The sequence below is a fragment of the Genypterus blacodes genome, unplaced genomic scaffold (assembly GCF_046128005.1).
Source record: "Genypterus blacodes isolate CSIRO-AG114 ecotype Tasmania unplaced genomic scaffold, CSIRO-AGI_Gbla_v1 ptg000039l_1, whole genome shotgun sequence".
NCBI lineage: Eukaryota > Metazoa > Chordata > Actinopteri > Ophidiiformes > Ophidiidae > Genypterus > Genypterus blacodes.
This window is the reverse complement of record NW_027466852.1, coordinates 2,095,506-2,122,366: the sequence shown is the minus strand read 5'-3', so window position 1 is coordinate 2,122,366 and position 26,861 is coordinate 2,095,506. Positions and strand designations below refer to the sequence as shown.

Here is a 26,861-nt window from a genome sequence, read left to right as displayed (position 1 = left end):
TTTCCAATGAATACTTCATCCTATAAAAAATGCAAGAGTAGATTATTATAAATGCAAATATAACAGCGCTGTTGATGGGGAAATCGTTCCAATTCGCAACGTACGTGTGGACATGAACGCATCTCAGCCGGACTGTTGTCAAGAGAAACGCTGCGCACTTAGCCACACAGCGGAAGCTAATTGCTAGGTAGCTAAGTCAACTTTGGAATAATCTTCCGTCTGACAACCGCGTCTGCTTGAAGATAACAGTCAGTCAACGGTAACTTCCTTCTCTGATCAATATTAACACGTACATCTGTGTTAACGACTCACTTTGAGTTAAGACAGCCAGCTAGGTTAAACACGATGACTACCTGTTGTATGCGCCTTCAACTGTCACCCGGCAGTTATGACGTTAGCATAGTTGACTCAAATCAGTGCGACCGCTGTGTTAAATCTAAGGTAATGTAAACGTTTTAGTCTTAACTTTTAAATTTGAACAATGCCAAAGAGATGACATCGACTCATAGCAAGCGTTACAAAAGGCACCTAGTAGTCAACTGTTCGCTTTTGTCTGAAGTTAGCATAAATGCTAGCACGGTGCTATTGTTTTGGCTGTGCCTTCTTCAGCTTTGCCTCATAACGGTGCGAAGTTTGTCATTTGTGCGTTTTACTCCACACAACTACATGATCTGATCCTACTTCAATATACTATCAATTCATTTGCTTTCGGCTAAACGCACAGAATCGATTTAACTGATCCAAAGGCTGCGTAAAATTAAATCATCCCACAAATTTAGCTAAGCACAAACGTCTTTGTTTTCGTTACTTGTTATATTTGTTTTTTTTTAAACTAATACTTTACTTATATAAACCAAATCATATAGTATTTTATTCTACATTTTATTTATTTATTTATTTTATTTATTTTATTTATTTTATTTATTTTATTTATTTTATTTATTTTATTTTATTTATTTTTATTTTTTAAAAGGGATGTCAAATCATATTAAATCACCTTCACGTGGGGAATCTGCACATTTATTTAAATTTTGCACTTTTACTTCTGTGTTATTATTTTCTAATGTTTTTTTTTTTACTGTTACCTTTAATGCTGCTAGATCTATCGATCTAAAACAGTCAAGTTTTTTTCTCCTTTAAGTAATTGATGACTTGTTCCTTGTTTCCATGGTAGAAAATGCTGGGCCACATCTGGCAGTATTTCTATACATCCTACCTCAGATACTGGTTAAAATGGATCTGCAGACATCTAACCGGCACATGTGAGCTGCAGAGAATCTGCTCCGGACAGAGGCCCGGGGCAACCAGGGCAACAAAAGCAGGTGGGTTGAAATCATTTCAAGTCTGGGTTAGATTTTTCATTGCGTATCATTTTTTTCGCCTCCATTATTTTAAGTGTATTAATCTGCTCGTTGTCGCCTATTATAGAATACTCACTCAAGTCATCAAAGAATAAGGTAAGATATGGTTTCTGTGGTAATAATAACTGTTGCTGGCACATCTTGTCTTGACGTGTTGTATCCTAGGTAACCTCAAGACCGGAGCGGCCTCTTTATAAATGTTTAAAATGAATAATAAAAGTCCATGCACCTATGTGCGGTCAGAAAGCGGTGCAGCCCCAATGTTTCCAATTGCTTTCCAGAAGCTCCAAAGCCTCACTTAAATAAACTTTTCTGGTAACGCCGGGTTAACAGTAATGATGTCATGGAACAAACTTGAAGCAGTTGATGTCATCGAAGCTCACAGATTTACAGCAATGGCATCATACTTATACTTTAGTAAACTATACATTTCAGAATAATTAGGGTCTTATGGAATACGAAGTCATCTTTGGCTGTCCCAACCGTTCCAGCTGTAGTGTTTAGTTCTGTTTGTGACGCTCGCCATTGCTCCTGATCAAACTCCAAGGGCAGTGAGAAATAAGGATACAGAGGTATGGACATCTCTGTTTATCTAAATTCCAACATATGCAATGTTATTCCAGTATATATTAGATTTAAACCACATCCTAAATGACTAAACTACAAGGATTTGGCTTGATGTATAAAACATCTGAAGACAACAGTAATACTGCAGCACACAGGAAGTAGAAGCCAGTTTAAGAGCACATTTAGTTAGAACTGTAATTGTCAATTTGTGTGAATATTAATCTGGTTTAAAAAAAATAAAAGTTCTCAAGACGCTATATAGGCCACCAGCTCTGAGAAGGTCGGTACCCAGAGGTGGAGGGAGCAAAAGGTCACAGAAGAGCTGATAAGCCTGTCAAACAGTCTGATAACAGCCGGAGGCTTCTGACAAGGGAGTTGAACATACAGTTCAGCCTGATACACAGACAATAGGCCACTTTAATTTCCAATAATTTGTGTTGTTGGTTTAGGAGCAATGCGGCTAGATGATGAGTTTTGTAGGAGTTGACGAGGTAATCTTTTAACTCTGCGGGCCAATCGTAACAGAAACACCGTTGTTGCGTAACTCCTGCGCTATTCATTATCAGTGCAACTACAGTGTGTGTGTGTGTGAACTCTTTAATAACCTGTAAACCTAATCAGGCTGTCTTTATCTTTCACAGCACATGCCAAATCCTTTATGAAGTGATCACGTCACTTGTTGGTCATGTTTCTAGCTTGGTATGCGTTTTCTGTGTAGACAAACATGTTGATCCTCCTTAGTGTTTTCTGACTCTTGTGTGCTTTTGTTTTCTGTAGGTTTTAACAGCTGCGTTGCTAAGCACTGAGGATCATTTAGAGCAATGTGTGAATCAAATTATGAGAGAGAAGAAGATCAAACCTCAGAAAGATCCCATGTAAGGAAACTTCTTAATCTACCGCTTTGTTCAAACTTTTTATTTTGAACCTAATCATCTGTTTCATCTACCTCCTATTTTAGGTTCAAGGAAAGTCTGCACGTCTGTCTAGCGCAGATAACAGGATACAAAAGCCTGTATGTAAGTGTGGAAAACTTGAGAAAGGAAGTCTTCAACTCTGACAACGTGGAACATGAGACCATGCTTTTGAAGGTACGCGTTCCTGTTTCTGGATCCATACATCATAAAAAAGGGTCGACTGCAAATTCAAACTCAAGTCATTTCACATTCCACTTGCACCTCTCAGCCGCCGTCTCTGCATTCGCAGCGATGTAACGTAACTTTAAAATGGTGTATGTATGTTCTTTCAGCTATGGGACCTGTTGATGCCAACAGTCAAACTGGATTCTCGGATAACCAAACAGTGGGGCGAAATCGGATTCCAAGGAGACGACCCCAAGACTGACTTCAGAGGAATGGGACTGCTGGGCCTAATTAATCTTGTGTGAGCACTTACGCCCAATAACGATGAGAAATGTGTTAAAAAGAAGTAACAACTAATGTCAGGACACGTGAGGAACAACTTTAAGCTTTACTCTGTGTTCCAGGTTTTTCAGTGAACATTACACAGAGGAGGCTCGTCATGTGTTGTCTCACGCAAACCATCCCAAGCTGGGGTAGGTGGAACAGTCTGTCATACAAAATCCTTGTGTTTCTGTCACTACTGTGTCAGGAAATCCTTGTACATTCCATCACATGCACGTATTGCGACTGCTTTATATTTTCAGGTATTCATACGCTATCGTTGGAATCAACTTGACTGAGATGGCCTACAGTCTCTTGAAGAGCGGCGCTTTGAAACCTCATTTTTATAACACAGTGCTGGGGAAACCTGAACTGCAGCACTTTCATCAGCTATACTGTGAGTACGAGAGACGTGTGTTCCCTCTCCTGTACGGTTTTCCATCGCTGTACAAAAACAAAATGATCAGATCTTATCGGCTCATACATTCAGACGAGAGTCCTTAACCCTGTGTGTTTCCCCTCCTAGGTTACCTGGCGTACGAATTTGATAAATTCTGGGTGGCAGAGGAACCGGAGAGCATCATGCAGTTTAACTTCTACAGAGAAAAGTTCCACAGCCACATCAAGACACAGCTACAGGACCCACATGTGTCCCTCACATTGACTGTCTGTCCTAAAAACTAAAAACCAACCCCGAATACTCTGTGGCACCTTAATATTGTTTGATCACACAGAAGGAACCGAGGAGGATATTCTATCAACCGTTGGTTTCTCTTCCTCCAGAATTTGAATAATGAAATCCTCATGGTTGCGTTGTTTGTGTGTTGTTGATCTCACACTGGTGGTAGTCAAGGGTTCTATTATAGAGCACAAACCTACGAACCACCCCTATACCTCAGACGTGATCATTCCAGCGGTGAACGGCTCTTCCTCAAACTGCTAAAAAATCATCTGTAGTGATTAATATGAGGGTTAAGGAGTTTAAACTTCGAAAAAAAGTGGCTAACCATCGTCATTTCAAGAATCTTGTTTGTATTTATGTAATCAGTAACTGTTTGCGCACACATTGTTCCTGCTCAGGAATTTGATATTTATATCCAGAGTCCAAAACTTTGAATTACTTGATGTGAACACATAAACTCCATTTTCAGCGCTCAATCCCAGTGCTTGTCATTAATTATTGCAGTAGAACTCAAAATGGTCGCCTGCCTCACGTTTCATTCCTTTTTTTCCAGTATCCTTTGTTTTCTTGCAGTGATTTGATTTTTGAGGATGGTTTGTAATACCCTAACACATCTTGTTCGAAGTTAATAAAGAGACGTTTTGATGCCTTGATATGTGTGTGTTTGTGAAAGGGACACGGGAGAGAAAAATAGATTTAGGATTTACATATCGCATCTTTTCTAGTTGAAGGGTACCAGTGTTTAACATTTAAACAGCACAATTGTTTAAGCTGCCTGTAATTTATTGTTAGCAGTTGTAGAAGTACAGGTCTAAAATGGAACTTCCCTAAAGGAGAACATCATGTTGATACCGGCCATTCCCTCTTGTGTTTGGAACGGGTTTATTACGACAAATCATAAATACAAAAGATGCACATTTCACTTTATGCTGTAAGTCACGTTGACTTATGTTCAAATACAAGGTAGATTGTCCAATGTTCCTTTTTCTTGTTCTTCCCCACAGGGGGTGTGAAGATTGTTGAATAAATCAGAATTATCAATCTCCCATTCTGTTTCTTCATCGACGTTCTGTTCTGAGCGTGGAACAAGCTTCTCAGTCAAGCCAACGTGGAGAAAGAGCGTCTTCAGTTAGAGTCCTCCATCCTCTTCTTGGTGACCATCATGGCCCTCTTGATTTGCTCAAACGACACAAACATCACTACATTCCACGAGCCCAGTCGCAGGAATGAGGGCACAAATCTAGGAGAAGCAATACAAAGATTCAGCAGTTACAGGTTTGTAAAGTAGATGGTCTTAATTTGCCAATGCTTGCTCCTAAGATCCAGGTTTTCATGCTTTCAAGCTGTAATCCTATAAAAAGGAACGAAAAAGTTGCTTACCCTTTGTAGAAAGCGGTTGGTCCCTCTTTAGTCATCATGGTCCAGGAACAGTTTATAGCACTCTTGTACTGGCCAGGTGGTGAGTTCATGTACCTTGTTTTTACCACATCTACCGGTGAAGCAATCACCGTGGTAACAAAGCCAGCACCAAACGCAGACACAAAGTGGCACGGCAGGTTGTCTGTGGAAGAGCAGGATGGGATGAACACAGACCTGTGCACTTACACTACACATTGCTCTGTGCCAAACTGCTGCAGAAATGGTGTGGGCAGATTGTGCAACTGTGTGAATGGGGCATTATAAATCAGAGATAAATAATACTATTATTAACCACTGTATTTACAGCAAGCAGCAGAGGCAATACATTATGTTCTGTATCTGCATGTGTGTTCTGCTATCGCCTGGGGATGGATACAAAAGTCAAAGGGGCGAGAGGGTGTGTGGAATTCTGTCCAATCAGCTTGCTGCTTGTTGTCGATCCTGTGTGTGTGTGTGTGTGTGTATGTGTTTGTGTGTGTCAGCGAAACTCACCTGACATCAACTTGTGTCTAAGAAGTGCTTCCTTGATGAGATCATATGTAACCAACTCTGTACAGTTGACCAACGCATTTCTGGTGATATTAGGTAGTGTGCCTGGGGAAGCCATGGGATTGAAACAGAAAACACAAGAATAATGAATGACTTAACTCTTGCCTTTGTAAATCCATGACGTAGCACCTTCATGGTATGAACCTTTGAATATCTTTATTGGGAATCTGCTTCCTAAACTGCACCTTTCCAGAGTCCACGCATGCCCTCATTCTGGAAGATGTGTTTATACGCCTGCATGGTGCCGTTGTAGCGCCGCGCTACCCCATTCAGGTTCATCTGGGCCTGGAATCGAACCTTGACCACGTCGGTGGGCTGAGCAAAGGACACGGCCATGGCCCCCGTTGTGCAGCCAGCCAGAATACGAATCAGTATACTCGCGTCTGGAAGAGGTTTGAGGCAGAGCAAATGAGAAATGGCCTTTTCAATAGGAAACTCTTTGTAGGTCAAATGTTGACTAGAATCATAACCTCTTACTGTCTGCGCCCCCAGTGTAGAAATTCTTGACATTGTCATAGAGGCCGATTCTGATGGAGGCGAAGCACACTTGTCGTTGTAGCCCAGCGACGAGCCCATTGTACAGAGACCTGGGCCCCTCTGTGCGGATCATGGTGCTGATGGTCCCAAACACCCCTCTGTAGCGGATATCTTTGGCTGCTTCTGCTGCTTTCTTCTCTCCCTGAATCTTAGGGGGTCACAGATTGAACACAAAGCTAAAACCAACTGTCCAAGACGAACACAGAAACTCTTCAGACTAAAGAGTGCAATGACATCGGATTGGATGCTTCTGATGTGGTGAAGTGTGGCTCAGTGGGTAGTGCTTCCGCTTGGGAACCGGAGGGTCGCCGGTTCGAGTCCCTGCCGAGGTGCCCCTGAGCAAGGCACCGAACCCTCAATTGCTCCCCCCTCTGCGAAGGGTGGTACTGTAATGTAAGTCACTTTGGATAAAAGCGTCTGCCAAATGATCGTAATGTAATGTAATGTTGTGTGGTCCAATTATAGTAGGTAAAGTCACAAAATAATTAACTAGATGCATAACAATAAGCAGTCATCAGAGTTAGATAGAGTTTGCGAGACTTGATTCTTCATGACTGAGACGGTACCTGTAGCCTGACTTTGGCTGTGTCCAGAGGGAACGTGACCAGGTCGGCTATGCAGGCTGCAGCTCCAGCACTGGCCATCTTCACCGCCAGTGGAGGGGGAACGTCTGAGGGTTTAAGTCCCACCATGTTTCCTACTACTGGAGGTGGCAGGGTCGCACAAACACAAGGAAACACAAACACACACACACACACACATGCATAAGATCATAAAATACTAATAAAAAATATTTTATCAATCACTGTGGGCTGAGAATCAAAGTGCAGCTCGATTGATGATTTCCAAACTAACAGTGACACTTACATCGTCTAAAGTAGTAGAGTCCTTTCGATCTGTAGTTGTTAATTATGATCAGATTAGACCAGGCTATAATCCATAAAGCGTCCCACTCCTGAGAAAGGGGAGATGCATCTTTTGCTCTGCATTTATATATTTTCTGTCTGGCTTCTTTATGACTTCCACAGGGAGGCGTTACTCTGTGTACAGGAACTCGGGTCAAATCAAAGTCCATTCTCTGTAACTAAGTCAATGTTCAATTTACCCTACAGGACAGACACTTTTGAGAAAAACAACTATTTCTCTGTTCTGGTCTGTGGTTGTAACTTACAGTATGTCTCGTCATAAAATGTTTGGTATCTTTTCAAAATGTCTACAACATAGTATGGATTTAGATTTTTCATGCATTCAAAAAATTCACGTTCTAGATTATTTGTATAGTTGTACTTGTCACAGACTCAAAGTTAAGTATTTATTTCCAATTATATTAAAGTTCTCTTGTCATAGTACAGTACTATTATCAGAACTTTGGGGCTTGGCTTTGTTCTCAGCTAATGACACAAAGGGTGTGTGAACAATAAGAAAGTGCTTGAAACTGATAGGCTCCTCAGAAATCCATAGTCTAACACCATCCTACCCTTTGACCTTTGTTTTGTTGTCAAATTTGTGCTGATGCCTTCATAGACGGTTCGGCTGTCTTTTTCCTCACGTGTGCAGACGTGGACAGTACTGAATAAATACTGGTAGAGTTTAGGTGGGAGACTTTTGACGTGAACTTGTAACTGAAGTTCACAGATAAGAAACCTACGTCACACAATGTTTGACCTCAGCTGTTTGGTTGCACTGGTAAGCATTTCGTAACAGGGTTCCCTTATACCGATCGATGCAGCCGACCATCTCAAAGAGCACGAAAGCCCTTACATTTAGATATCAGGATTAACATTAACATAAACAAGACAGTCTTCATTTTGTCCCATAATCTTCTCAGTAATGTATACATTAGCAATTACATTACAATTGTAGGTCTAGTAAACTCTGCTTGATAGGAGGAACCTGTGATTGTATTAAGTGTCTGAATCAGTATTTCTGAGTCACTAATGTATCTACAGCCAAACACATAGATGCCAGAATGTCTCAAACACAATATCTGGCAATTTGGGAATGACTTAACAGTTTTCAAGGAACAGAGACTGTCCATTCAGCCAAATAAGACGTCACCATACCATTATTGAAATCAATAACTATTAGAAGACAAATAACATTGCCATAAGCAAGTGCTGGATATGGCGAAACCTTACGAGGTGATGAAGAACAGGACTGATTTCAGTTCTAAAATATGAGAATGAGAGAAAGAGACGGGGACAGAGAGAGAAAAGATTAACACCTCCAGTGTCTCTAGATTCACACTACTCACTGTCACTTATCTACAGGGGTGCCTGCAGGATAGACACCAAATCAGTTTATGCCTGATTTACTCTCAGGCTGGGCTGTGGAAGTAATTGACATTTAATATACTGTGTCAGAGCAGTGAACAGTGAATAACTATTACTGCTACTATAATTGTTGATTCTCTATATTCTTAACGATAATTAATTGTAAAAGACACAAACTTGCATATGAAAGGAGCGACTGTCTCGGTGTCTTGCCTCTTTTCTCCAGCAGATGGCAGTGACTGATCAAAGTAAGAAGCACTCCCAATACTGTGCGGCAGAGAATTGTAATTTTAATTCCATGAAGTGGTACACAATGCATCAGAACCCAGTGTGTGTAAACATCTGGATATTTAAAATGAAAATTATTTACAACAACATAAAAACAAAGTAAAAAAAATGCACAGGGCAAAGACGGATATTAACATTTTTGTTAAAACAAAGTGAGTCAGGAGTGCAGACAACAATGCAAAAGGCAGGCAAAATACATATTGGTGAACTATAGATGCTGTAAAACTTTACCAGCTTTTTTCAAAGTGTGCAGGGTCTGTAAAACTGTTTTTTTAGTGTAACATCATTTCTTGGCACACACAACTGCCTTTAAATTCCTCAACCATCAGACAATTGTTGGCATAACAGTCATGAAAAAAACCTGGAATTATTGGGAATTTGGGGCTCGACTGTCCTGAAAGTCATGTTAGCTGTGTGTGTGTGTGTGTGTGTGTGTGGGGGAGATGTACTACCAAAGGAAAATATTGAGCTTGAAGGGCAGGTAGTTCATAAAATAGCAAACGACCAGTCAGTGAGGTAATTTGTTAAACTTTTCACAGCATTGTTTTTTTCTCCATACCAATATGAGTTGAAAAACTGAAAAAAAACTAAATTAGCAGCAAATTGAAGTGTAAAGTAAGGAAGCAATCATTGATGATCATACAGTACATAGACGATCAATATCCCAGTTGGGAAATGTATTGAATCCGTGGACGTTTACCTCTACATATCCTAAGAGTACTAGAGATTACAATATCGACACCTATGCATAATGTCTTATAAAGTAGAGCTACTACATGTACACACTGATTTCTGAGCAAAACCGTTATAATAATTTCCTGTTCTCTCTTATTTGGACGGAACCAAATTGATTGTTACAATAAAGGTTGTTCACATCTGGTAAAATACATTGTTATGAGCAGTTTTGGTCACATTCATTCATTCAATCTGTTATACACAAACATTTAGGGTTTGATTTCCCAAAGACAGGCACTCTCTTCTAAAACTCAGTGAGACATGTTCACACCAATAACTGGTTGATAATCACGTTATCGTAGTCTTTGAAGTCTCTTTTGTGGCTTCAGCCAGATAGTGAGATCTCATAGTCACTAGTGGACAGCAGGGGGCGCCCTACTTTGCGCACGTTCTTGGCATTGGTTATGCGAGCTGCTACCTCCACGGGCTTCTCAAAGTACTGCACCAGGGCGTGCTCGGTGAGCACGGAGGCCAGGAACTGCTCGAAGGTGATGGCCCAGTCTTTATCGATGCTGGTGCTGTGGGGCAGCCCTGCTCTCTCATGGGGTCCAGCACCATGCGGCCTGTTGCTTCCGACGCCGTCTGGCCCGTTGTCGCTGCGCACCAGCACCGTGTCGTCTGCAATGTCCTCGCACTGCAGCTTCTCATCCAGCTCGTGGGAACCTGCGCTCAGAACCGAATACGATGACATGGACGTGTCATCTTTGGTTTCATCGTCAGATATCAGCATGGCGGAGGACGTTCCTGTGTCTTTGGGCGAAGAGTCCTCCAGCTTGATGTCTTGCAGCTGCTCACAGTCTTCGTCCCCTTTGCCGTCCTCAAAGCAGAGCTTGTTGTCAAATGTTTCTCCTTGGTCACTTCGCTCAAACATTTCTTCGGGACCTGCGTGGCCGCTTTGTTGGCTCGGCTCAGATTTAAGCTCTTGGTCAAGGTCTTTTCTTCCAGAACAGAAGAGCTTTCCCACCTCTCCCATTTCCAGCAGCAGACTGGTGACCGTGGCGGTGGCGTGGTAGAGCTGCTGCTCTGCAATATCCTCGCTGAACATGCTGTAGAGCGACTTACAAAGCTCAATGAATTGGCTCTGAGGGAGACAGACACAAACGGGGTTAATGATGGCTCTGCACATGTTCACTGACACTAGGGTGCAGCAGATAGAAGCTAACCTGGTTGAGCTTGGGGAGGTCTTTTGTGTTTTCAAGTTTAGGTTTGGTCTCCTGGTTCCACAGTTTCAGGTAATGGCGGTAATCAGTGGTGTTGAGCTTCTTCACTGTAATCGTTGTTAAAAATTAATCACAAATGCAAACTCAATTATGCTTCAATACAGTAAGACCAAGCAACCCACACCTTCCTGCTAAAGGAGAGATTTACAGATGAACACATTTCACACTTACACAATTAGATCTTTTTTTTTTATAGCAAATGTGATGCAAATGTTGCTTACCTTTCTCAGTCTTAAATGTAACTCGGACAAATCCATCGTCCTTCTCACTTCTGCACTTTGAGTCGTGACCTGCCAACAAGACGGTGGAAGATTTACTAATGCATTCCTGCCGCTATGTCAATCCCACCGATATTAAAAATATAGGTCATGCTTGTGCAAATACGATAAAACAACATTTCTGGGCCATCAGGTAAACAACAAATGACTCTAAATCTCAAAAATGAAACAAGGTATTGCACAAGACAAAGAAAAATGCCATTAATAATTATAATTTAACCACATAAAAAGGACAATCTATCTATTGGTGTCACAGTGGCTCCAGGTTGAGGTTTCTTATAATGAGGCGTCTTATCTTATAGACAGCAGTTGCTTTTATACCAGAGCACCGTTCTTAATAAAGACAATATCTGAAAACAACAATGAATAAATACTGTAAATAAATGTAACGCTATCCTCACCGATGGAAGTTTCTGGCGTGATGTCTTCAAAGAAGTACTGCGTGGCCTCGAAGGCAGAATCTGGCTCTTCCTGTTCTTGAGTGACTTCTGGAGGGAAATCAAATTTAGAGTTTCATTTAGCTGCTTTTTTTTGCCATTTCAGTTTATGCAAATTCTCATGAATGATACAATGACAAAGTGATGATGTTGGAAAAAGGAGAACAGATTTAGTGAAGGCTTAGTGCTGGTTTTGCACTCTGTTCCGAGTGCTGAATCAGCTCATTTTGCTTTAACAATGTTCACTGGACTGTCATACGTTTATACTACGTCAGACACAATCTCAAACTAAATGTAAAATACAGTATTAAAACCAGAAGTATCTTACACATCACAGAATCCTGAAGAACCGATTTGCGCACAGAGGTGAGATAATATTCATTCCTGTCCGCCTCTTGTTAACACATTTTTGTGAGCCATCTCTGAACATCACAACATCTGCCGACTGCCACTACATTCCATGCAGACTCACCGGGTAAGACGTGCATCTTGTAGAGGACTTTGAGCTTCTCTGTGAGGTCTCCATGGCACAAAACACCTACAAAACATCCGACGTGAGCGTGGCATGACAGCATCGTGTGTCTGCAAAACAATTGGGTGTTGGCCTTCCGATGGCCTGCAAATCGTGACTCTTTCATTACTTACTCAGGCCGCTGATGAATTCGCGAAAGTTGATGAGGGCGTCTCCGTTCTGGTCAAGGAGACGGAAGAAGCGGATGGCCAGGGGGCTCGCCTGGGTGCCGTTGGCCCAGGGGAACAGCAGGTTGAACAGGCCTTTGAACTGCTCCACGTCGATGCGGTACTGCTCCAAATACGGCAGGCTGGGGTCGTGGCGCTCTGTGGGGTTACTGCTGCCGCCCCAGTAGCAGCTGGTCAGGTGCTCCGCCTGCAGAGGAACAGATCAGTCACAAAGGGATCTAACAAGTAAGTGCAGAACTACGGCTCCATTTAGATGGGGGAAGATTATATGGCTTAACAAACTAAATATAGTCATTATCATTACTGCATTCCATTTCTACAGCATGTTAAGTGTATTTACACCGTGAACTGGTGTTTGGGAAACAATTTCATGCTTCAATAACCTGAATCATCATGAACAGGGTGTCCATCAGTGCGGTGGAAGATTAATCTTTGCTATTGTGCTGAGGGCAAAACAACATCTTGTAGTAGCTTAATGCCGAGGCAGTGGGTGACTCATCATTTGTAGGAATAAAAAAACAATGCTTGCAGTTCCTGCCTGCCCTTCAGTTTTACTGCGGTAGCAGGAAGGAACTGGAGGGACACAAAAGTGCTGCCGGAGAGAGAAAAGGCGCTTAGACAACAGCCCACTGACTTAGACCGTTGCTCACCTTGAAGAGTACGAAGAGCTCCTCCAGTTCATCCATAACGAAGGCCGTCTCCGTTACAATCGTCCTGACCTGCAACGCCACAGGGTTACATTCAACCAGAATAGAGAGCATGAGCGTGAAGGGAAAACACACAGCAACAGCTATGGTGTGGTGCTTTCTTGCAGGACGTCCTCACCACGTTGCGTTTAGTTGTGTCCTCAATCGTCTGGATGACCCTCAGTCTCTGTTTGAAACGCATCTGCTCGATCACATCTGCACGGATGGAGCCAAATTTCTGATGCAAAACGTGAGCGGGAGACAGAGAGAAAGAGAGAGAGAGAGAGAGAGAGACAGATGTCAAACTAAATATGTAATGCAGTCACCACCTATTAGCCTTTCTGAGTGACCGTCGTCACATGAAAGCTGCTTTAACACATACATAGATGATTACCTCATAAGAGCTGCGGACCAGTTTGAAGATGTCCACCTCTGGATGGGGTTCTCCGTTGTCTGTCAGTAAGGAGTGCAGGTGGGGGATGGGAGGGAGCGTGCTGTCCTTATTGGTCACACTGTCCAGGTACCTACAATGCACACAAATGAAACATATGGAATCAAAACATTGTGTTTTACAGGTAGGATAGTTCTGTCACTGATTGCGGAGACGTCAGATCATGGTATTCACCTGCCCAGCACGGTCATGGCTTCGCCGTCGTCCTTGCATCCGAGCAGCTGGTGGATGTTGGCGTGCAGCACAGAGAGCGCCAGCTGGAAGATGACTTTGATGCCGTCGTAGAAGAAGCAGTCCACCACCACCACCGCGCTCTCGAATGGCATGACGGACAGGAAGAGGGTGAGGAACCACGAGAGGGAAATGGTGGAGATGACCCCGAGGTCCTGCATGCAGTCGTACAGCTGGGGAACGTACTCGTGGGCCAGCTCCTCGAACACCCCCTGGTCAACCAACGCGCCTACGGAAGAGAGGGGGATGAAGGGAGCGCAAAAGCAAACCGGACGACCACTAAACGGATTCAAGCAGGTGCACACACACTGACCTACGACCCGGGTGTTGTAGTAGTCGGGCAGCATCCGCTCACACAGAGCCACCAGCAGCCAGAAAGCCTCCTCTTCTTTAGAGTAAAGCAGCAACACAGACGTCACGATATTCATGGCCTGTGGTTTGAGGGGGAATAAAGCAGACAAGGCCAAAAACTTTGTGTGACATATTGAACACGTGATGCTGAACAGTCCGTGGTGTGTCTTCATGTGTGTGTGTACCTGACAGTAGCCGATGTTTGGGTTTCTGAATGCATATGCGGTGAGGACCCTGCGGAGGGCAGCGATGCCCATCTCATTCTGAAAGGCTGGGTGCTCAGGGAGCGAGCGGTGCAGATCCCTCTCAATCTCCTCCGTCGCCAGGTTGTACTTGCCCATCGACTTCTCCACCAGGTCTTCGTAGTATCCCGGATGGGTGGCCATCTCGTTGATTGCACCTTTACACACACACACACACACACACACACACACACACACACACACACACACACACACACACACACACACACACACACACACACACACACACACACACACACACACACACACACACACACACACACACACACACACACACACACACACACACACACACACACACACACACACAAGTTATTAGTAGATTTTTAGATCTCTTTTGTGATGATAAGGTTGATATTAACTATTTCATAGTACCAAAACTACCAAACCACCATCCCCCTCCATCGTGAAAGCAGCTCATCTTTTTGTCATCGTTTTATTTGATAGCAAACTGAAAAGCTGAAATATCTGTGTGAACGTGCCGTCAGAAGCGACAGCATGTTCACACAGTAGTTACATGCAGGGTTTTGTCTTATGCACGCTCCTGTTTCATCATCATTACCTCCATTCAGACAATCTGTTCATCTGCAGCTGTTTGCTAGCAGGATTATTCACCTTAACACCCTGAGCTGATTTTAATTACACTTTGTGACTTCACGGCAAACGATTTGGTGAAGCTCGGGATCTTCAAACAGTGTTTTCCAAATTTGTGTCAATTTCTTAAAAGAATAACCTCCGCTGTTTCACTTGTCACTCCAAGAGAAAATGTTACACAAGATCTAGATATGATCATATTTAACATCTCATTGTTTTTATGTGTTTGTGTGTTTATCTTCTGTTGCCGTTTCTTGCTGCACGACTGCAACTGCCCCTCTGGGGACAAATTGAGAGTTCAGCTTGACTTAATGATCTCTATGAAAACAACCAGGCTTATTCACGGTGCAGTTTGGATCTGGATACAGAGAACTAACAAATAAAACAGTTCGATCCTATCCCAATATTTGTGTTCATCATTGTATGGGAGGATGGCTGCCACACAGTAGGTTAAGTGTTCAAAGCTCAGATTACATTGGGAAGCTGCATACCTCAGGACGGATGACTGCAAACAGGTTTCTCACGTTTAGTAAAAGTCGCGACACAAGTGAATATATAAATAAACTGTGTACTCTATGGGAGTGTAAACAAGCTCGTGGAATACAGGTTAAGTGTGACTCAGGTAAACGCGTGACTCTGGCTATGACAACGGCCAAGCCTGCAATATGTGGGTCACTGGGGATGGAGGGAGGAGCTGTTTACCCGCAGCTCTGCTCAGGTGCAGGGAGCAGGATTTTGCATGACGGGGCTTGTGTGTATCCGAGTACGTGGCATAATGCATGGAGTAAGATGGGACGTCTCCACATAGTCCAGACCTTTGGACCCACTTATCTGATATATTTCCAACTACAGAAGTCTGCTGTCAAATCACACCTGCTTCTAAAGTGTGAATAGTGCAGTGTGTTTATTTTCGGCCTCCCCGGGTGTTTGCTCACCAGAGAAGAGCAGCCACAGATCCCCTCTCATGCTCTCAGGAATTCCCTTGAGGACTAGCTCCTTTGTCTTCTCCGTGCGGTACATACACACCCCCTGTCCGTACTCGGTAAAGTGGTTCTTCCACGCCTGCTCCTTCAGGAACTCCTTAGCCTGAGGACACACAGCAACATTTCCATGACGAAAGGAAAATTACCCTACATCATGTTGTAAACAAGGGATGGAAAGTCATAGAGTGTATTAAATAAAAAAAAATAGCTACTATAGATGATTACATTTCAGAGATAGATATGGTTTTATTTTTGATAGTAGTAGGTACTTGTTACTTTGCAGATTCAGATTTTACATTCAACATAAGCTCAAAGGAGGAGTTGCTGGTTAAAAATATTCTATTTGTTGACACAATCCATTTTTCAGGGATGGTGAATTCACTCAGCCTATCCTGTAGAGAAGGTCGTGATTATGAAACTGATGTGAAAGCGTCATCACATCAGACGCTTGTAATATTGAATGGTTCGAGACACACTTGACCTCGCTCACCAGTTTGGGGTTGAACTCCTCGGGCGAGCGGCGGCGGTACATGGTCATGAGGGCCTGCGTGGCCGTGGGCACGCTGCTGTCATTCAGGTTGAACTGACGCTCGCCCTCTGAGCTCAGGCTATGCTGTGGACTGCTGGAGAGCAGGGACCCCTGGGAGTACACCTGGAGGGGAACGCAACGCAATTGATCAGTCACCAGGAGCATCTCAAGGAACGCCACCACTGTCCACTCCACTTCATATCTACACCTCAAAAACAATAAAGTGAGAAATGAAGACGCGCCGAATGGTTCATACTTCATCATCCGAGCTGTTGAGGCTGCTGGTGAGCTCCTTCTCGAGGTAGATCTTGGAGGTGGTCTGCTGCAGGAAGTCAGAGATCCTCTGGACCAGGAAGTCTCTGTCTTTGAGGTTAGCGAACAGGAAGGTCATGCGGTTCTTGGTGCTGATGGACAGTGGGCTGGGCAGCACATTGGAGCTGTCTGCCTTCTCTACAATGGTCACCTGGACAATGGAGGACATAAAACATGAATTCATTCATTACAAAACAAGTTTGCATAATGAGGCTTTTATTTTGCACCAAAGGGTTGTCTAAATTATTATAGATTATGAATCAGTGCACTGACTGGCTGGCAGTATCTCTATTTTACTGGGTTTTTAAATCATGTTACCCACCTGTTGTATGAAGACATCTCTTTTTTGAAATTGTCTCACGCACAGCGGAGACGTATTAAACTGACACATTTCCTTGTACAGGATTAATGATAATTCAATTGAATTTCTCTGCCGTCTTGAGGAGGCAGCACAAGATGTGCATTTATATTGAGACATTTAGACCGTGACCTTGCGTGTGTCGTATTCATTAATGTGACTGCATTAAATTCAGACCTCTGCTGTGTGAGAAGAGTTATGGGTGCGGTTCTTGTTGCTACTCGGACAGATTGCTGACACGACTTTTATGCAATTTCTTTTTTTCCCAAGCTGAACGCCAGCACAGAAAATTACCAGAAGATTTATGAAATGAAGTTCACACAGAGGTCTGAAGAATGTCACAGCCAGCAGTGCCACATTATTCAAACCGCAATGAGCAGCTGAGAAATGTTAGAATGGGGCAATTTAGTCATGTAAGAGCAGTGTGAGGCAGCGTGGATAAGCAGCTTTGTGTTCAACAGCACGTAAATAACATCTCTAATGGAAGAATCCACCACGCGACTTGACAATTTGGGGTTTGCATAATGCGCCTTTCAGCAACTGAATGTAAAAAAAAAAAAAGAAGGCACAGAGAACTATTCACATCCCAAAGCCGTTTCTTTGTGCATCGTTCTGGAGCAGACGAGTAGCGACCCACAATCCTCTGCAGCGAGTGGTTCGTATGACGCCTATTATTGCAAAAGCTCCCATCTCTCAAGGTGTTAATAAAGCAGGTGGAGACGACGGAGACATCTCACCTCGCGTAAGGGGATGATGAGACTGCACAGGGTCTCCTCCTTGCTGGTGAAGCAGATGTAGTTGGTGGAGACAAACATCTGTCCCAGGATGTGCATCTTGTTAAAGGGCGTCCACAGGGTACAGTCTGTGTGCCCATCCAGTTTCTCATCTTTGGGCAGGCGGAAGAGAGCTCTGTAACGCTCGCTCTTAGCTCTCGCATCCAGGTCCCTGCAACGCATATCAATTAGATTAGATTGTTTATGTCTTATTATATTATCATTTACAGTATAACCATGTGAATATACTCCTACAGCTCTGCATGGGGGGGAAATGATCCTTTTGTTATGAGTTTGCCATCAGCGTGCAGTCATGTGGATTTATTTGTGACCTTGCACATTAATATGAATGTGTATGCATTTATATGTATTGTTGTTAATAGTGTCATGCTTTTCTTTAGTTACATAAGTCATAGGTTTGAGTTGACAAGAAATTAAAGCAGCGATTGTTCCAACTCCTGTGCTGAGCTTCAGTTCTTGCACATCGTGTTTTCCTCCGACACATCGTCAGCCTCCATTCTGGCTACGCTCGTGGCGCCGCAGTCTTTGCATCATCATGTGTTTAAATTATAAAAGGCAAAGTGGTAGCGTGCCGAAAAGAAACTCTCTGTACAAGTGTTATGAACAACTATTATGCAACCAAAAGGACTTAATAGATGCTTTCATCTCCAGGCAAAGAAAGCAGTGCGAGCACAGAAAGCCCTTTCTTTCATCATGTAAATAGCTGGGAGTGAAATTAGCGGGCACTTAAAACAATAAAACCAAAACGCGCATCATTGTTTCTTTTAACGCACTGTCCTTGGGGTACTGATCACAAACAACTCCCAGCTATTACATCTACCACAACACATCAATGTTGATTCTACCGTATGTCATAAAAAGCATTTATTATTGATGAGCATGAGCGTTTGTGCGGTCCTCACCTCTTGAGTGCCGACACTTTCTTGGGCGATTTCTTCTTGAGCTTGGGCAGCGAGCGGTCCTGTTCGAAACCTTTGTTGTCCAGAAGCTGGCGCATGGCGATGTTGGCCAGCTGCTCCGCCAGCTTGAAGGTCTCGTTGATGTTGAGGAAGACAGAGAAGACGTGCTCGCCGCCGCGCGTGCTCACTTTGATTGCATCGGGCAGCAGGAGGGTGGCGCTCTTCTCCAGCTGGGTGATGTCGGCCCAGCGCACCAACAGTTTGGCTGAGGGCAAAGAGAGACGCCATCAAGGCGGATATGTCAACAACATCAATAAAGACTGAGGGAGCTCAAAAACAAAGGGGATGTGTGCGCAGTATGTCTGACCTTCTTTTCCTAGCAGGTAGGAGTAGAAGCAGATGTGGTTGATGCTGACATAGAGCCATCCCTGGCGCGGCACCTTGCCCTTCCAGTAGCTGCAGGAGTAATAGTTAACCAGCTTCTCCTCGTCAGGCATCCCGAACAGCCGGCGGAACTTGGCGCTGGCCTCTTTGAACTTGTCTGTGTCGTCGTCCTCTTTGACGTCGTGGTTCTTGTTGAACTCTGCTATGATTCCCTGTGGTGAGAGCGAGATCGTGACGAGTCGGTGGGAAAACACAAATTGTGACGGAACAACCAGTAGAGTTGTGTGTATTTGAAAATAAAGGTCATATTTTTCGTCTATATGGCAACAACTGATTCACATTTACAACTATGCACTTGTTATTGTAGTGAAACATCCTTTGATTAACTTTTATAACTGCAAATATTATATGTTCTTTTGATGTAAATAGTACAATGAATGGCCCTTTAAAATGGGATAATTCACATCATCCATCTTGTCACCGTGCAATCATTAGTAAACAAGCCATTAATTTCACCTTAAATCAACATTTTTTCAGAAGGTAGAAGCCTTTAGACCACATCCAAAGTTACCTGGACTTTTCCTTTGACAAAAGTGGTGATGTCGTTCTCATTCTCAAAGATGGAGAGAGTCTGCAGCAGGTTGTGTTCCAGCCACTCCCAGTGCTCTGTGATCTCCTTACGGGAGGTTCCTGCAGAGACCACAAGGAGAGGCAGAGCCAGAGTGTGTTTAGTTAACAGGGTAATGCTTAGTGAGGAGTGTGACTGTTTCTGAAACGAGCGGCATAGAATCTGGATCTTAGCTGCGGCAATATAAAACTGCTCTATTCTGAGAAATTCCAAAGATAAATGTTCTATTTTGAAAAGATGGGATTATCAGCAGCAGAGCAGCTTGGCGAGTTGAGAATAGCTCCCTAAACCCGAGGAGCCACGTTCAGGACAGTGTGACCAGCCAGCATACGTTAAAATGTCACTTTGTGCCACGGGAGAAAGCGGCTGCCATCTGTGAGTGAGCCGCCATGGCTGAGCACTGCTGCAGCCTGGCTGTCAGTCAGTCGGCGCAGTTCTGCTGCATTAGCCAGACTCCTGCCCTCTCCTGTGGGCAGAAGGCAGAGGAGCAGGGAGGGGTGGAGCAGGAAGGCAGAAGGATCCCTTACTGACGTCCATTTCAGGCAGCGAAAGACGGGCACAGTTGCATTTATTCGGTTCATAGAAAATTAGACACGTGGTCGTGCAAAAGTCCGAATCATACCATATCTTTCATAAAGGAGAAACTACAAACAAGTGCAAAATGTGGCACGCAAACAACAAGAGGAGAACATAAAGCTATAAAAGCCACATCTGGGCTTTGTGACCCAGTTTGGTTGTTTTTAACCTGAATGTGCTGCGTCAAGACACATCATCACTGCTAGCTGATGAGTTTTTATATTCAATAGTACCAGATCAATGAAGGGGCCAAACGAGTGCATCCAACTGCGAGTGTAAATTACAAGCACAGATTGTCTCCCCAATACCCAAAAACGTGTTTATACACAGTCTGGATCTCACCCTACTTTGAAAACCAGTAAATGGCTTGAAATCATAATCTACATGCGAGGGCTCCCTCATGAGACCCATCTCTGTAATCCTGCCCTTTAAAGCCGCCGGGGCATGATGTAATGTGCAGCATCCACAGACTAACATGGAAAAAGGCAGGATGTGGGAGATGTGTTACATATAAGATGGGGGGAGGGGTAACAAACACAGAGGGTCCTTTCCTGAAACAACACCTAAGCTGTGTTACTGATGAGTGTGAGTGTGTTAGTTAGTATAAAGCCATAATAGGGGATCCACAGAGTTAATAGGAACTTTGTGGCGAGCTCTTATCCACGCAGGGTCACGCTCCTGGAGTTCAAAGTAGAGGTTAAATGTCACATACCATGAGCGATGATCCAGTAAACCAAAGAGTCAGGTGTCTGGTAGAGGATCCTGTAGGGGGCCACTCGAGCGCTGGAGTCCAGGACCACATCCAGGGTCCCCACGAGCAAACCTGCCAAAAGCCCCACAATACTGATGAGTATATCGTGCTTATCTAGGCAGAATATAAAGCAGCTAAATGATTTAATGTCACAGGCTTATGCTTGAGAAAAGGAGGTATTGTAGTTTGGACTGGATGTGAACAAATACCCTTTAGGCTTTATTTACTGTTCTTCTTTACTCTTTTTGTTCATGTCTTCCATGAAAAACAATGAGAGCCATGTGAGTTAGAGGCTTTGTTTGATTCCTAGTGTGCGTTACGCGATATGAGCCGTATCGCGAGTGTGACAAACGATATCCGACATGCTGCATTTCACACACTCCAGTCATTAAAGCAGAACAGAGGAGAGGAAGACGTCCATCAGCACAGAGCACAATCAGCCTCTCAAAGAAGATGGAGTCACCTGATAAAGAAGAGCGCTGATCTAACTTAATAATGACAATCACAAGCTTGAACTGATGATCGCTACAAAACCCCTGCTTGTGGCTTTGAACTTCCTGGACACCATCAGGCCACGAAATACACTTCCCCAAAAACGGGAACCTTGATGCGACTTAATCAAGAAACTATCACACACACATACACACTGGTGACACTACAGCTCTTCGGGGAGAGTACAGTATGAGTCACACAGTGAGGATGATGAGGAGGTGGCGTCCGACCGAGCGAGCGAGGGAAGTTACAGTATTTTCATAGGAAACTAGTCTGAGAAATGAATATGAAGAAGTATATCTGTCTGATCCAGATTTCTATCCTTGCTGCGCTCTTCTCCGTCTTCCTCAAAACCTTGTATTCCGTTCAGCTTCCTCCTCATCAGTTCCTATGCAGGCAACAAACAATGCGAGTGTAAGAATAACAAAGACATATGAACACAAAGTCCGACCCCATTACCAAAAGGCTCAAAACCAGATTCCACTCAATGATTCAATATCGTCAAATTAATATACAAATGCAGTATTTGCGCTTCTTGTGGTACAAACCAGTGAAAACCTGTAATATAGGATGGCGGCTGAACTCCCTGTATGACTGTGTGCACTGAGGTTTAACGCAGGAAACGCACAGTAAGTGTTACGTACAGTAAAGGAGACCACCAAAGGGTGTAAGACCACCTGACATCCACTTTCCCTACCAGACACAGGCGCATTAAAGGATGATGGATCTCTTTCATGTCCATTTTGTTGAGAACTTTGCTTCGTTTGTCTTTCGCAGCTGTTCTCATTCTGGTGTTAACTGGAGGTTTTGCTGTTTCTGTAAGATGGGAAAACCCAAACATCACATGGCTCTGCAGCACAATGGAGTCCATGTGACTGCAGGTTTCTGGTGACCCCCTCAGCCCTTGGTGTCATTTCCTTAACCTACATATACAAACAAACAAAGAACACAACGACTCCGTGACAAAGTCAGAAAACAGGAAGTCTTTAAATAAATATAAGCCGTGATAAATGTATTTATCTTATCTATCTTTGGAGGACGGAAACCTCCAAAGTCCTCAGCAGTGCTCTTAATGAACCGTAAGACTCATGTGATGCTTTGTGCTCCAGTGATCAGATCCCCTTCAAATCATCCGCCCTGGAGCTTTACTGTTTTTGAGCAGACAAGCCAAACAACAGCAAGAGATAGAATCAGCTTCTGTTCCATTTTATTTACATCCGCCATGCTCAAAAATGAACTCCTTTTTATAAAGGAGGGGGTGTTTCCACTGAGCTCATATATAATATTTATATAAGCTTCTCCCGACTTTAAAATCAATACAGTTTCAGATAGCAGAAATATGAACCGAGCCGGGGGTCATCATTTGCATTTTATGCAGATTTTGACTGCGTTTCCACACACACACACACACACACACACACACACACACACACACACACACACACACACACACACACACACACACACACACACACACACACACACACACACACACACACACACACACACACACACACACACACACACACACACACACACACACACACACACACACACACACACACACACACACACACACACACACACACACTAAAGCGGAAGAAAACTATGACAACAGCGAGCAGAAAGAGGATGAAGATAAGATCGACGTTAAGTAGCGTGTAGCTGCAGTGGGACATGGCGTTCTGCAGCATGACTCCTGTAAGAAGAGACTCCATCATAACGCCACCATTGTTTCAACTGGTGTAACTAATGACACAATGGCCTAATTCAGAGTTTATTTTTGAGTCTGATGAATGTGGCTTTTTAGGGCTTTTCATTCTGTTTGGAAATGGATTAAAACATTCAGGGCCACGGACGGGGACAGCAGGCTTCCTGTCAAGTGTCCGTCCCGCTGCTCCTCTGCTTCATTTAAGCAAACTCTGCTCTCACAAACACGGTTAAAACTACAACCGGCAGCACTTTCATGCATCTTTGACATCGAGTTATTGTTTAATCTGCGGCGGTCAGCATTTACCAGCACCTGTACAGTAACCTGCACTCTACAAGCTTTTAAAGCCTTTGAGTAAACCTCTTTATGTTCCTCGCCCTGCTTGCCAAATCCTCCTCTGAGTGAATCAGTGGTAAGGGTCGTTCAGATCAGCGACGCGGGGTTACAAAGTCGGACTGATAAGAAGACTTGGAGTGCGAGCGAGCACACTGGGCCGGAAAATAAATCCCCGCCAACACCAAGCTTCCATTTACGGTGTGTGTGTAAAAGTCAAGAAGGGCAGGATGTGAAACCTTCGCAGCCTTTCCCCAACTTAATTATCCCTCAGCGTCTTGAAGCACTATACAGAAACTCTGCAGCCGTCGACCTCGTCTCATGCAGCTCACGCACAGCACTGGAAACATGAGTTGCCGTCTAGTGGACCAGTGCACCGTCAAGGCAAACACACACACATTTGTCATCGCTGAGCCAATAATGGAGCTTGAAGCGCCGGGTGAAAGACGCACGCTTGACCCCGGCGGTAAAGGCCCTGTGCAGAACTGTCGGGCTCCCTGTTCCTGCTCCACAGTGCCAGTGTCGCCGGGCACCGAGCGCCAACTGGCACATAATGCAAGTCCGCTCTTCATTTACATAACAATGACATCATCCCTTAGCGCCGCTTAGCATGCGTTGTGTTGCCATAGCACATCCTCAGTGGAGATGCTGACTGAAATAAAACAGGCGGCACAAGTAATATTAGTTTTTCTGTAAGAGTCAAATGATCGATATTAATTTTTACAATTTCAACCCTATCAAAGCCTCAATGCTTACTTTGTGTCAGTGATCAGATTTGACCCACAAAGGAACAGAGTGAGGAGGTCTAAGCAGGGAGCATACACACTACTGACCTCAAACTCATTACTGATATGAATGATCAATATCAGTTCACACCAAACTAAAATCAAAATCAAGACAGAAAGCTTGAAGTCATCCTTGATGCCTCATTGTTCAGCTGCACTTTAAACACAGTCAGATATGCACAAAAACACAACAATCCCTTCATTTAAACAGTTAAATGGATTTGCACGCAGTTCATAAAACCATGACTTTTATTCCTTCAAAGACGTTCAACACAGCGTCACTGTTAGACCTGAACAAGTGTGTAGATGCATTTACAGTTGTGTAGTTATGTCTTTGTGATCAAAAGTGAGACAGGCTGAATCCAGGTCAGGGCATGAACCCACATGTCTAAACAAGCTGCCCGGTGCTGCTTGACCCATTTTGGATGGGACCAGAACAGAGGAGAGAGGAGGGAGAGAGACAGAGAGACACAGAGAGAGAGAGAGAGAGACAGAGAGGAAGAGGAATGATTCAGCATGAGCGAGCAACAGACTGTGTTGCTCCTCTGTGAACACTGTTGTTGACATTCAGTATCAGAACCTTTAGCAGCTGGACTGCACAGTACCACGGCTGCTATTGTTCATCGTTTGCCAGTCAGCCAAGTAGCTCGAATTTCTACAGGACGCCAGCCTGGAAGTAAAGCAGCTGATCCATGCAGGAACCACTGCATATGCACTTTGATCCCAAGTGATTGATTTGAATTTTTTTTTCGTCTGGGTCAGCAAACGCGACCAAAGGTGAACCTTCTGTAAACCAGACTAGTAGAGTCAAAATGGGTCTCGAACACATTGAGAATGAAGAGGCCATCTGTGACAGCTGATTGGACACGTGATCCTCCTATTATTCCTCCATGTGTTTCCTCCACGCGTTTCACCTGGCGTGTCGATCATGGCTCAAACATTCATCGTTACCGATCTCTCTCCCCCCCCCATTCCCCAGCAGACTCACCCGCCAGTCCTCCGCCTCCATCTCCGTGGCCCTTCCGTTTCTGGAGGATGAAATAGGGGTTCGCTCTCTCCGTTATCCACAAAGCGCCCGCCAGCAACACATCTTCGGGATTGACCCACATAATTCGCGTCCGGGCTCGTTTTAAGGGGACATCGAACACACTTTTCGATTCCCTCCTCCCACCCCGGCAGCGGACGTCGAGCACTGATCGAATCCCCCGGGGTGTGCGGTTGTTTCCCAGCAAGGAGCGCAGATTACGAGGTCGTGTTAATATTAAAAAAAAGGCCTGTGTGTAGCCCTTTTCTTTTTTTTTTAAACGACAAAGACGGAGGCCTGATTTTCTCTGGAGCGATTCCGAACCCTGGCGGGCAAACAAACCGCGTCAATGCAGAACCAACCGGGTATTGACCAAATATGTCTCAGTGAGATGAACGTATATCACCGGGTTGTCGGTCGAAGCGCACCGGTAATCGGGGGCTTTGTTGCAGGAAGATCCACAGCAGGTGCGACCGCGCTGTTGTTCCTTTATCTCCCCGGTGAAGCTGTAACCGCGTCGCGCTCGGTTCAATCGACAGTAATCTGTCTTAACTGCCTCCCACTTGTCTGTTACTTTGCATATCACGCTTATAGAAACTCTCCCGTCGCCGCTGCTGCCGTATCGGTCGCGCAAAATAAACCGAGCGCGTCACGCTGGAGAAAGAGGCGGGGGCGAGTGAGGAAGACTCGGAGAAACCATGAATGGAGCGGTGGTCTCTCGCTCTCGGTCTCGGTCTCGGTCTCTCGGTCTCTCTCTCTCTCGTTATATTTGCCCAATTACTCTCGCTGTTACGGTAACGCAACCCGGTATCGTTAACTCCTAACAGCTGACGCGTAAACCGGTCACGCGCACTGAATAGCGCCGTTGATTGATTCAATAAGAAGTGGAAAGATCCGCTCTGCAGTAATGAGAGAAGCAGGGAAACGATCTGTGACCTATCTGACCCCGATAACGACCCTGGCAGGACTTGGGACGCAATCGTCCCGTGCCAGGCTCACAACTTATCAATCAATCCATTGGGACGGCGTCATTGTTGTGTTTGGTGACATCACTTGTTTGATTTGATGACAAGCTGTGTGTGCAAGTTGTAATTGTGTGTCTTTCTGAATGAAACAATATAAAGTGTACGCAGGAGAGGCGACGACGTCACCATTCACCAATCAGAACCGCTCGTTGCGTCTTAAACTGTGGAAAGGTGGAAACTTTGATGATTAACAGATTCCATGTCAATAACATCACTGCTATGGATTCAAAGGCCATAACAAATATAGTTTGTGCCC

At 44.2% G+C, this 26,861-nt stretch overlaps 3 protein-coding genes across 4 annotated transcripts; 1 reads left to right on the top strand and 2 right to left on the bottom strand.

The window, feature by feature from the left end:
• The first annotated feature begins 319 nt into the window (after positions 1-319).
• On the top strand, positions 320-4,663 carry elmod2 (ELMO/CED-12 domain containing 2). The gene is made up of 9 exons (XM_076147861.1): positions 320-441; positions 1,175-1,322; positions 1,429-1,457; positions 2,706-2,803; positions 2,887-3,016; positions 3,175-3,308; positions 3,412-3,480; positions 3,592-3,725; positions 3,855-4,663. The coding sequence occupies exons 1-9, from the start codon at positions 346-348 to the stop codon at positions 4,010-4,012; spliced, it is 996 nt and encodes a 331-aa protein (XP_076003976.1). The 5' UTR covers positions 320-345; the 3' UTR covers positions 4,013-4,663.
• Positions 4,664-4,875: 212 nt separating this feature from the next.
• Positions 4,876-7,515, bottom strand: ucp1 (uncoupling protein 1). The gene is made up of 7 exons (XM_076147862.1): positions 7,383-7,515; positions 7,082-7,218; positions 6,456-6,663; positions 6,164-6,361; positions 5,922-6,023; positions 5,391-5,571; positions 4,876-5,250 (listed from the first exon to the last, which is right to left on the bottom strand). The coding sequence occupies exons 2-7, from the start codon at positions 7,205-7,207 to the stop codon at positions 5,136-5,138; spliced, it is 930 nt and encodes a 309-aa protein (XP_076003977.1). The 5' UTR covers positions 7,208-7,218; positions 7,383-7,515; the 3' UTR covers positions 4,876-5,135.
• Positions 7,516-9,226: 1,711 nt separating this feature from the next.
• tbc1d9 (TBC1 domain family, member 9 (with GRAM domain)) lies at positions 9,227-26,259 on the bottom strand. 2 transcript variants are annotated; one of them, XM_076148016.1, is made up of 21 exons: positions 25,545-26,259; positions 21,197-21,307; positions 19,852-19,970; positions 19,264-19,492; positions 18,900-19,161; positions 17,941-18,148; positions 16,790-16,996; positions 16,495-16,656; positions 15,957-16,107; positions 14,350-14,564; positions 14,127-14,244; positions 13,757-14,042; positions 13,526-13,655; positions 13,271-13,369; positions 13,096-13,164; positions 12,392-12,632; positions 12,219-12,284; positions 11,711-11,797; positions 11,253-11,321; positions 10,975-11,078; positions 9,227-10,892 (listed from the first exon to the last, which is right to left on the bottom strand). In XM_076148016.1, exons 1-21 carry the CDS (start codon positions 25,663-25,665, stop codon positions 10,137-10,139), a joined length of 3,810 nt encoding a protein of 1,269 aa, XP_076004131.1. In that variant the 5' UTR covers positions 25,666-26,259; the 3' UTR covers positions 9,227-10,136. The 2 variants fall into 2 exon arrangements, with proteins under 2 accessions (XP_076004131.1, XP_076004132.1); XM_076148017.1 differs by having other exon boundaries at positions 11,711-11,794.
• Between the last annotated feature and the right edge of the window lie 602 nt (positions 26,260-26,861).

What these genes read in the sequence shown, in the direction of transcription:
- tbc1d9 (XM_076148016.1), bottom strand. Translation starts at nt 25,665, where the DNA reads ATGTGGGTCAATCCCGAAGATGTGTTGCTGGCGGGCGCTTTGTGGATA. An exon ending in TCATCATCCCCTTACGCGAG is followed by an intron (nt 16,997 to 17,940) that starts GTGAGATGTCTC and finishes TCCATTGTCCAG; the next exon opens with GTGACCATTGTAGAGAAGGC. An exon ending in CGAATTCATCAGCGGCCTGA is followed by an intron (nt 12,285 to 12,391) that starts GTAAGTAATGAA and finishes GATGTTTTGTAG; the next exon opens with GTGTTTTGTGCCATGGAGAC.
- ucp1 (XM_076147862.1), bottom strand. Translation starts at nt 7,207, where the DNA reads ATGGTGGGACTTAAACCCTCAGACGTTCCCCCTCCACTGGCGGTGAAG. An exon ending in CAGCCAAAGTCAGGCTACAG is followed by an intron (nt 6,664 to 7,081) that starts GTACCGTCTCAG and finishes TGACCCCCTAAG; the next exon opens with ATTCAGGGAGAGAAGAAAGC. An exon ending in TAGACACAAGTTGATGTCAG is followed by an intron (nt 5,572 to 5,921) that starts GTGAGTTTCGCT and finishes GCTCTTCCACAG; the next exon opens with ACAACCTGCCGTGCCACTTT.
- elmod2 (XM_076147861.1), top strand. Translation starts at nt 346, where the DNA reads ATGACTACCTGTTGTATGCGCCTTCAACTGTCACCCGGCAGTTATGAC. An exon ending in ACCGCTGTGTTAAATCTAAG is followed by an intron (nt 442 to 1,174) that starts GTAATGTAAACG and finishes TTTCCATGGTAG; the next exon opens with AAAATGCTGGGCCACATCTG. An exon ending in TCAAGTCATCAAAGAATAAG is followed by an intron (nt 1,458 to 2,705) that starts GTAAGATATGGT and finishes TGTTTTCTGTAG; the next exon opens with GTTTTAACAGCTGCGTTGCT.